At 48.1% G+C, this 11,077-nt stretch overlaps 1 protein-coding gene across 1 annotated transcript; it reads right to left on the reverse strand.

The window, feature by feature from the left end:
* Positions 1 to 1,742: 1,742 nt before the first annotated feature.
* LOC142421188 (butyrophilin-like protein 9) lies at positions 1,743 to 10,425 on the reverse strand. The gene is made up of 9 exons (XM_075525724.1): positions 10,320 to 10,425; positions 9,270 to 9,611; positions 7,682 to 7,945; positions 6,758 to 7,018; positions 5,109 to 5,162; positions 4,034 to 4,054; positions 2,630 to 2,650; positions 1,885 to 1,905; positions 1,743 to 1,786 (listed from the first exon to the last, which is right to left on the reverse strand). The coding sequence occupies exons 1-9, from the start codon at positions 10,423 to 10,425 to the stop codon at positions 1,743 to 1,745; spliced, it is 1,134 nt and encodes a 377-aa protein (XP_075381839.1).
* Positions 10,426 to 11,077: the final 652 nt, after the last annotated feature.

Raw genomic sequence — 11,077 nt, forward strand, 5'->3', positions numbered from 1 at the left:
GTTAAACTATGCAGGTCAACTGATACTCAAATTCCCTCTTGCTCTCTCATGTCCTGTGATTACCTGCGAGGTCTGAAGAAGGATCAGAAGCCGGGATGAGTTTCCTGCTTGGGAACTACTTCCTGTCTCTCAGGTCCTAATTTGCTGCCTTGCTGGTGTTTTACACAGATGTCCCACCAGCCACACTCCACATTTCAAACCGTGTGAGATCCCTGGTCAGCACCTTGGCATTTCCAGGGACACAAAAAGAGACAGTCCCCTTTGTGACACTCAGGGAACTAACTTTCAGCCACATTTCATGAATTTCTCTGGCTGGGGTGGATACAAAGGAACAGGTTGGGTGAATTTTCCCTAATCTTCCAAAGGGAGGAGGGAGTGCACTTTCTGGTGAGTTTCTGGGTCCATGCAACTGTAACACCTTTGTGCAACAGTGGCTGGGCAGGGAAGGATAGTGGAGAAGTTGTGGCAGTCAGAGAGTGTACTATACAAATCAAGCTGCTGAGAAGTCAAATCAGATGAGTCTATTAAATATTTGCCAGGACAGAATCAGCTGAGCTTGTGCTTTTATGTGTAAGAGATGAAAAGACAACCCAGCAGGGTAGGATCATGAAGTCCTGAGATGGGATCTTAAGGGATTAGCTCAAAGGTAGGCATCTGTATGTGAAAAACATCAAGTTTTGGATGAATGTCTGAGCATGTGAACAAACAGGTGTGAGACGTGCACCTGGAACTGCCTGCATGAAAGGCTTTGAAGCCCCAGGAGTTCAAGTTACAAGCTCTAAATTCATTGTCCTGTAAAACAAGAACCATCCCTTCCTCTCTTCAGACTTTCACTAGGTTTAAGGGACTTAACAGACAATAATGACTTACCAATTTCTTTCCTCTGATCCACTGCAAACAAGATAAACGCACAGAAAAAAAACATTACTATGGATTAGACATCAGTACTTATTAGCACTACAGGATGACTCTGGATACAGATAACTATTAATACCAAAGCTTAGCCATATCCTGAAATGCCATATTTTAATCCGCTATTTCTGAAGTCACCACAGGTTTCCATGCAGTCAGATCTACATGACATTCACGGTCACTCCCAAATGGGCTCTTGTTCTTCCTATGTGTACAAGGAGGACCTTTTCCAACTAGAAAGGCTGAGAGGCCCAAGTGATATGAAGTAATCTTTTGCACATCAGAGGGCAACAGACATAAAAGTATAGCCAGGTCATTAAAGCTGAGGGTAACTAAAGGACATGGGAGGAATACAGCATTTATAAACAGGACCATTTGAGCTACTGTGAGTTATTCCCATGGATTAGGTTTGGCTTAATAATGGAAACAGCTTCCTGAATACTCAGGTGACATATTTCCAAGGAATGTGGAGAGCAAGGTATATACAACTTTCAGTGGCACTAAACATGAAAGCATGTAGGCAACCAGAAAGACTTGCCATCCTTTGCATGCACTTTGTCTGCTAGGTCACCGTGGACAGCAAGAGAAGACGAAACCAAGACAGGGCAAGAACCACAACTTAAGAGCCAGTCCACTCAGGGACATTCTGCCCAAGGAAACAACAAAAAAACAGGCATGGTGGATGACTCATGCTCCTTGGAGCTGCATCTCACATGCTTCCGACTCTGGCAGGGAGCTCTTCAATACCCCATCATCATCGACTTTGCCACCAGGCCCCAGGGCAGGTTGGTGGCTCAGGCCCTCCAGCCACATCAGTACCATCACAGCCTTCACTCAACAAGCTCTTCCTTCACCCTCTTACCAACATCAAAGCCTCCAGCAGCCAGAACACCAGAAGCAACACAGTATGAAGACCCATAAACCTCACAATTAGCTGGCACGCACAGACTCCAGGGAGACAGTGACACTCACCAATCTCCTCCTTCTGGATCTCTGCAAGAAGAGAAGAGGAACACCTTGATTAGCACCCTGACTCAAAGGAACACAGGAGGGCCCCAGACACAAGAACATCCCACCAGCCCTGCCGAATGCACGCTGGGCTAGAAGAACAGCCAGGGACCCCAGGAACAGGACAACCATTGCACTGTCAACTCTTCACTACAGAGCTCGCACCATGGGCAGGCAAGGACTCTAAACGCCAAACATCCACACTTACCATTTTGCCCCTGAAGGTGTGCTGAAAGGCAAAGACACCATAAATAGTAACTCCACAGCAGCTATTGAGTGACTCCCCCCTCCCCCCAAAAAGGAAGAGTAGGAAGCCAGCCCACAACTGGCCATGGGGCACTGCCTTGGCAAAGCCCAAGCCAGGGAGCACCAGTTGTCATGCTGAGCCTCGGGCACTGGCAGGGTCTCTCAACATGGCACTCGGGGAATGCCACTCTGGCAAAGTCAACTCTCCATTACTGAGCTCACACCACGGGCAAGGGGCAAGCAAGGACACTAAACCTGAACATCTGCACTTACTAATCTGCCTCCAAAAGCCAGTCCATTCTGGCATGGTCCACCCCAGGGAGGGATGAAAAACTCCTCTGGCATGGTGGATGGCTCACACTCTTGTGAGGGGAGGGGTGACTTGCCCTCCACTGTCCCACCCTGGCACCGCATCCCGTGATCCGCTTGCACACACGGTCCCCAGCGAGTCAGCAACACTCACCAATCTCCTTCTTCTGGTTCTCTGCAATAAGAGAGGGGGAAGGAAGAACACCTTGCTTAGCACCGTGACTCCAAGGAAGACTGCGGTAAAGCCTGGGCCTTATTCAGCAAAGCAGACACATTCTCCTCCAAACCCACCCCCAGCCGGGACTCCCACGAGCACAGAGCCATGGTGGCAGTGCACTGCATGCAGTCACCCTTCTCAGCATCCCCTGCTGCCCCTCCTTGTCGCTGGAGCTCCTCTGCAAATGAGGGGTAAGGAGAAGGGGGAGCAATCAAGGCTGCCCAGGCAGGAGCTGCTGCCAGCAGTGAAGGCAGGGGCTCCCTCAGCTCTGGGCACAGCTGCATCCAGCCCCTGCGCTAGGTTGAGACCCACTGCCCTCACTCCCGCTCCCCACGCCTCACGGCAATGCCCCTGCCTTACACACACAGCCTGCATGGCTGCTGCCTCCAAGAACATCACAGCCACATGCCCTCATCAGCATGTCAGGAGCTGAGGAACACGGCACCTCCCCTCAACCAGCACCCGGCAAGCCAGAAGCTGGAGTTGCCCCACCACAGCCTCCCTGCCCCTTCTTTCTGGCTCACACAGGGAATTCAACCTGGCAGTTTCCTACTTCCCAGGGGACGCTATTCCCTTTCCCCAGGGATGCATTCTCTCTCTTGGGCCACCACTTCTCCGCTTGACTCAGCGGCAAGGACGCAGAGCCTTCACAATGGAGCCCAGGCAGCCTGAGGGGCCCCCAGTCACAAGAACATCCCACCAGCCCTGCCGAATGCACGCTGGGCTAGAAGAACAGCCAGGGACCCCAGGAACAGGACAACCATTGCACTGTCAACTCTTCACTACAGAGCTCGCACCATGGGCAGGCAAGGACTCTAAACACCAAACATCCACACTTACCATTTTGCCCCTGAAGGTGTGCTGAAAGGCAAAGACACCATAAATAGTAACTCCACAGCAGCTATTGAGTGACTCCCCCCTCCCCCCAAAAAGGAAGAGTAGGAAGCCAGCCCACAACTGGCCATGGGGCACTGCCTTGGCAAAGCCCAAGCCAGGGAGCACCAGTTGTCATGCTGAGCCTCGGGCACTGGCAGGGTCTCTCAACATGGCACTCGGGGAATGCCACTCTGGCAAAGTCAACTCTCCATTACTGAGCTCACACCACGGGCAAGGGGCAAGCAAGGACACTAAACCTGAACATCTGCACTTACTAATCTGCCTCCAAAAGCCAGTCCATTCTGGCATGGTCCACCCCAGGGAGGGATGAAAAACTCCTCTGGCATGGTGGATGGCTCACACTCTTGTGAGGGGAGGGGTGACTTGCCCTCCACTGTCCCACCCTGGCACCGCATCCCGTGATCTGCTTGCACACACGGTCCCCAGCGAGTCAGCAACACTCACCAATCTCCTTCTTCTGGTTCTCTGCAATAAGAGAGGGGGAAGGAAGAACACCTTGCTTAGCACCGTGACTCCAAGGAAGACTGCGGTAAAGCCTGGGCCTTATTCAGCAAAGCAGACACATTCTCCTCCAAACCCACCCCCAGCCGGGACTCCCACAAGCACAGAGCCATGGTGGCAGTGCACTGCATGCAGTCACCCTTCTCAGCATCCCCTGCTGCCCCTCCTTGTCGCTGGAGCTCCTCTGCAAATGAGGGGTAAGGAGAAGGGGGAGCAATCAAGGCTGCCCAGGCAGGAGCTGCTGCCAGCAGTGAAGGCAGGGGCTCCCTCAGCTCTGGGCACAGCTGCATCCAGCCCCTGCGCTAGGTTGAGACCCACTGCCCTCACTCCCGCTCCCCACGCCTCACGGCAATGCCCCTGCCTTACACACACAGCCTGCATGGCTGCTGCCTCCAAGAACATCACAGCCACATGCCCTCATCAGCATGTCAGGAGCTGAGGAACACGGCACCTCCCCTCAACCAGCACCTGGCAAGCCAGAAGCTGGAGTTGCCCCACCACAGCCTCCCTGCCCCTTCTTTCTGGCTCACACAGGGAATTCAACCTGGCAGTTTCCTACTTCCCAGGGGACGCTATTCCCTTTCCCCGGGGATGCATTCTCTCTCTTGGGCCACCACTTCTCCGCTTGACTCAGCGGCAAGGACGCAGAGCCTTCACAATGGAGCCCAGGCAGCCTGAGGGGCCCCCAGTCACAAGAACATCCCACCAGCCCTGCCGAATGCACGCTGGGCTAGAAGAACAGCCAGGGACCCCAGGAACAGGACAACCGTTGCACTGTCAACTCTTCACTACAGAGCTCGCACCATGGGCAGGCAAGGACTCTAAACGCCAAACATCCACACTTACCATTTTGCCCCTGAAGGTGTGCTGAAAGGCAAAGACACCATAAATAGTAACTCCACAGCAGCTATTGCGTGACCCCCCCCAAAAAAAGAAAGAGTAGGAATCCAGCCCACAACTGGCTCTGGGAATGTTTCTTCACTGCCAAGAAGAACTGGGCAATGGGGAAATAACTTACCTGGTAAAATAATGAGAAGAAGGAAGCAGATAATCCACGACAAGTTACCATTTTCTGATTAATATAGAAAAAGCAATTAAAAAAATGACATAAATTTCCTTGCAGTATAGCACACACATACACAGAGTGGCCATGGGGTCACATAATCTGCACTATTTGGACATGGTTGGCAGAACACTTTCAGCTAAAAATAATTCATCTGGAAATATGACGAGGAACACAAAAAGTCTTAAAGAAAGCTGAAATGAGACAGTGATAGTTGCATTTTAAATTCACTGCCTTGTGTCCAAGAATTTTCCACATAGACACACTCAAAACCAGATTTGAGATAAACTGGGAAGTATGCGGTTTTTTTTTCCTTGGGAAGTTTTTTATTATTTTTAGTCTTTGCAATTGGTCTCTATTGTTATTCAAGAGGCCACTATCTCTGAAGCAAGCAATATTGTTCTAAGTGATACCATGAAATTACTTTAGTTTAAGACAAGTTGACCTTCAAAGCTTTCACTGAGAAGAAATTTCGGAGGAAAGCTCAGCCTTACCCTCGCTGCTCAACACCACCTTTCAGGCAGAATAACCCTCTAATAGCCTAATGCCATAGTCTTTCCTTACTGGTACAAATCTCAGCAGCTGACAGACTGAAGACCTGCCAGAAAAGCGTCTCTGCCAGCATCAAAAAATAGAGGTTCATGCTGGGAAACAGGCTAGGGTGCACTTAGCTCAGGAGCCCACTATCTTCCTGGCTTTCCTGGGATCAGCAGATGCTCTTCCCATTTCAGCCACAGTCCTGATAGTGGGATGTTCTGACTGCAGATTCATTGACTTCCTCAAAGTATTGAGTAATAGACTCCTCTTAGGCAAAATCTCATTTCCTAACTATTGTACCCGTTAGTCTTCATAGTATGAAATTGTATCAACTTTCTTTAGATATATGTAGTTTACATTGTATACTGAATAGTCATGCTTAAGCAAGCATGACTGAAGGAGCCCAGCTCATCGGAAGGAGGAGGACAGCCCCACCTGGAGAGAAGGACCTCCGTTTCTCAGAATCTTAAAACCATCCACAAAGGATAAAGGATACCCCTGGACTACCGAGATAATGCCAGCATCCCAGCCCCTCTAATGCCTCTGTGAAACCCTCCCATTATCTGATGTCATATAAGTAACTGTAGCAAGACCGACTCCAGGGACATCTAGATCAATAAAGAAGCAGATGGATGATGACAACATGGAATTATCATTGCTTTGCAAACAGTAGTGTGTGTGTGTGTGTGTGTGTGTGTGTGTGTGTGAAGTAGTGATTAGTCAAATAATGTTGTAACTGAATGCTTGAACCATGTGTAAAACCACATTCGGGTTTCCCAATTTGGTCGGGACACCTCATGCACATGAATAAAAGAATTACTTTTACAATTCTACACTTTGCATTCTAGCCTCTCTCCTCGGCCGGCATGGGCCAGTTGAGAATTTTCGTGACACTCCCAAATGGATTCAACTATCGAGTGTTGTGGGAAACTAAGTGAAATAATACACAGCATTAGGCCCAGCCTTCTCATTAGTGGAGGATGATGCAGTACCCAAGTGAGAAGAGAGTAGCTTTGCTTGCTCAGAGAATGCCAAAGTACGTGATATAAGTCTTAATTGCTGCATACCTGACTGTAGAGCAATCTGTGGAGTGTGTTCCCTATCAGTGGTCACAAAAGAAGGTGGTGGTTGTCCACAAGGTATCTCAATGGAGCTTTCTATTGCAAAACTATTGTCCATCTCCTGTAGAATGCTTGTCTGGGCCAGTGAAGACAGATCTTCTCCTTGGTGATTAACCCACATCACTTTGGGCTTTTCATAGGAACCTCTTATGCTGCCCTTGTATGTACAAGTGCTTGACTGTGGCACAATAATTTCATTCATGGAACCTGTAACAGAGGCAATTTAACACCACTGCATCTGGCACCACACAGAAATACCAACTACGCCATGAAAGAGATCTCACAGAACACCTGCACTTTTGTTGTTTCATCTCTAATCAAAACCATCTGGCTTTTGAGCATTTCATTTTTAATAATTCCACACTTGAAAGAGTCATATGAGCTTTCTGTGTGTAAGAGTGAAACAGCAGTTTTATCCTGTCTTATTTCAGCAAAAACTGCTAAAACAGACAGGACCGTGTGCAAGAAGCTCTTCCCAAACCATAAGTGATACAGCCTCTTGCTTCAGGTGAGAAGGTAAAAAACAGAAGTGATGATAAAGAGATAACAATACTCAGGTTCAGACTGTTAAAAATAAGGGAAAGCTATGAGCCCCTTAAGCTGTGGGTGAACTCGACCCAAAGAGGCAGAGCAGTGAGAAGATCACTCTCAGCACTTTCTTGGGTCATCGTTTCATGGTGTTCCCCTGAAGATGCCACAAGGCCAACCCAAACCTCCATCGCCCAACAGCAAAGATTTCTCCTGAAGGGTAAGATTCTGCAGGATGCTTGGGGCTTCAGGGAAGGTGCCGAGACCTGTCCCATTTCAGCTCTTCTAGCAATAACGGAGGGGTCTGATTCCCTCAACAGCAGCTGTAAAAATGTGACCTACCTGATCGGCTTATCTTGGATTCGATAAGTTTGACTACACACACCACATCTACATTATCACAAGGCACTGTGATGATGCTTTGCACTGTGAAATGGTCTGTCTCACTCCAGGTTACATTGGTCTTGGCCTCCACATTTACTGTGTCTCCTCCATAGTGCGTCCAAATGACTTCAGGCTTCGGGTACCATCGTTTTGACTTACACATGTAGCGACACATACTCTTCTCCTGCTGATCCCTGTCCAAAGTTGGCTTATACCCGATTGCTGTAAGAATCAATGAGTATGAAACAGAGTTAGAGTTACTGCAAAACAACCACAGCAAAATAAACCAACAAAACTCAGAAAGCCTCAGTGTGTTTCTCTAAAAAATTCATAGCTCAAAAACAACCACACCTGGTCAGATCAAAGGGGCCATTTACCTGGACTTCAACAATGGTGAGCACTAGGGCATCTTACCACAGAGATATAGTGAACCCCAGTGAGCCTGGATGACCAAAGGTCAGGAAGAATATCTGGGAGTTTGCAAAATAGATGAACACTCTACATGACTGAGGGTGGTATGATACAGGTCCATAAAAAAGGAACAGTGTGGAGAAGAAGAGGAGCAAGGAACTGTTCCCTGTCTCATCCAAGACCAAAATAGGAGGCATCACATCAGCCTAGCACATGGTGGGTTCAAAAGAAAAGGAATTAAAAGGGCCTTCATACATAGCATTGATCTGCAGAATAGAATGATGCCACATTTGTGGATGCTAATGTTTCCAGGCAATCAGACTAAGCTCCGGAGTGTGACTTGTCCAACAGGAGGTCAGATCTGATAAAGTGCTTTTTGGAAGTGCTTCCAGGTTTGCATTTTGGACAGGTCTTCTGAGACGGGGGATTTCTAATGAGGAGGGAAAAGGGGCCTTTATCATGTCATTATGTGTACTGCACATCAGTAAATACCCTCCCTAATATCTCTGAGTAATTGTTTTTTCATTTTACAAAACAAAACAGCCCTAACTGGAGAGGCTGAACATTCATAATCCCAGAAGAGAAAACAACTATAGGTTGTTTATATAGGGATATTCAGCATCTTAATGCAGTTCCTTGTTGTGCTATTTCCCACACAACAGGCCACATGCCCTGTCCCCCTCAGTGCCTAGCTTTTAGATATTCAGAACTGAAGCAAGTCTTTCCAGCTACTTCCTGTGTTTTTGCTTATTTCCCTATTTCTTCAAGTAACTGTTACTCATGATGGAGCCCTGCTTTCCTGGAGATGGCTGAACACCTACCTGCTGATGGGAAGCAGTGAATGAATTCCTCACTTTGCTTGGCTTGTGTGCACAGCTTTTGCTTTACCTATTAAGCTGTCTTTATCTCAACCCACGAGTTTTTGTACTTTTACTCTTCTGATTCTCTCCTCCATCCCACCAAGGCAGGGAGTGATCAAGTGCCTGTGTGGTGCTTAGCTGCCTACTGGGATTAAACCATGACAAGGTCTGAGCTGTCCAGCAAGGAATAGACAGAGCCACAGAGTCACAATGGGAACTGAACTCAGCATGGTCATAGCAGGTCGCATTTCAGTATGAAAAATCTCCCTGCTTACCTGTAACATTAAGGTGAGTAGCAGCCTCCTGTGTGACAACACTGCCGTTCACTGCACAAACATATGTCCCCTCATCAGCTACTTGCACTTGCCGGATAACCAGAAGCAGTGCTCTTCTCTGCCAGTGTCCCACAATCCTCTGCTGTTCTTCATCCTGGCACTGCTGCACCACCCCACCCAGGCTGGAGGAAGAACACAGTGGAGCATCCCTTCCCTTTTCCATTTTGTACCAAAGCACACTCGTGTTAGAGGGGACACTGTCTGTTAGCTGGCAGGACAGAATCACTTGCTCTCCAACGAGGACAACCAAGGGTTCGATGCTGATAGTGATAGGCACTTCACCTGCAAGGAAGAGGTGGAATCAAACACATTGGTTTTCCCTGCGAGTGTAATCTTTCCATAGAGGGAAGAAAGCCACATGTGTTAAGCTGAATCCAAAACAGAAAGCTGACCTCTAGGTTAAAGCGTCATAGACCCTTATAATAGTGAGGACAGGGTCTTGAGTCATTGCTACCGCCTCCTCCAGGCACCAACATGCTTTACAGTTACCAGATTTCCTGTGTTTATATATGTCAGTTGTGTTATGTACTCACAGGCATACTCATGGGTATCGTGGGCAGCGATTTATTCAGGAAGACAATAGGTACACTGGTGCGAGGACTGCAAACCAAAGCTCACTGAGCTAGGAGCAAGTTAGCACACATGAAGTGCAATGATCTGTGCAATGTTTTACACACTCTGCAAAGTTACAACCTGCAAAGCAATCTCCACAGGCCCTGGCTCTGTGACCCAGGAGAGACTGAACATGCCTCCCTCATGTGTGTAGTAAGATAATACACCTGCGCTGCTTCCCTGAAATAGCTGACAGCCCAGAGCAGGACTGGAGTGTCTCACATTACCAAGATGGCTGATATCCCAAACTTGGGCTTGGAGGTGTCAGACACCACATACGGTCTACGGTGCATTTGTTCCTTTAGGGACTATGAACTGAAGTGCAGGCGTGATATCTTAGGATAACTAGCTAGCTGGATACAGCAGGGAGTTTCTTACCTGTAAGCCACTTTCCAATTAAAACACATGTTGGAAGAGCAAAGAACAAGACTAGTACAAGCTTCCTTTCTGAGCGCTTATTCCATAAATCCTCCAAAAATGTCATGTGGGTCAAGTCAAATTCCTTCTGTTCCCCTGGGAAATGGATGATGCACTGTGAAAATGAGAAATGAATTCATGAGATGAATGAAACAGAAAGGAATGAATCTTGCTAAAGACAGAAACACAAAGACAGGACCTGGCTCTGCCTGCTATGGTCAGATCCTGTGGGACTGCATCACGTTGGTGAGGTCATCCACAGCTCCTGGCTCCTTTCTCTGAGAGAAAAGCTGCCCATTCCCATTCCCTGACAGTCCCTGTTCTTGGGTACAGGAACATCTGACTTCAAACTGATTTGGATGGCAGGCCAGAAGTCCAGGATGCCCACTGCCAGCCCTCTATATGTATTACTAGGCTCTCATGCAATTAATCTCTTCTTGGATGTGCCTAGGAAACTAGGCTGTGCTTCATACTTCCCAGCCTACTTTGATTCTGCAGCAATGTGTCACTTGGGTAAGAACACTATCCTGGACGAGGATGTGACAGAGAATCACAGAAAATCCTGCTTTTGCTTCATTACAGATGAGCAGGTGTGGTCCTCATGCATAAATGAGAGAGAATGGGAGTCACTGCCTGCTCTGGTTCTCCCACGGTCTCCTTGGAAACTTTTCCAGAGTCCTATCTTGGAAGGCTTGAGAAAAGCAATGTATTCCACAGAG

This window comes from Mycteria americana, chromosome 27 (genome assembly GCF_035582795.1).
Source record: "Mycteria americana isolate JAX WOST 10 ecotype Jacksonville Zoo and Gardens chromosome 27, USCA_MyAme_1.0, whole genome shotgun sequence".
Classification (NCBI taxonomy): domain Eukaryota; kingdom Metazoa; phylum Chordata; class Aves; order Ciconiiformes; family Ciconiidae; genus Mycteria; species Mycteria americana.

Coding starts and splice junctions, on each gene's coding strand:
- LOC142421188 (XM_075525724.1), bottom strand. CDS start 10,425: ATGACATTTTTGGAGGATTTATGGAATAAGCGCTCAGAAAGGAAGCTT. Junction 9,612..10,319: donor AATTGGAAAGTGGCTTACAG/GTAAGAAACTCC, acceptor TCTTCCTTGCAG/GTGAAGTGCCTATCACTATC. Junction 7,946..9,269: donor TACTCACCTTAATGTTACAG/GTAAGCAGGGAG, acceptor TGATTCTTACAG/CAATCGGGTATAAGCCAACT.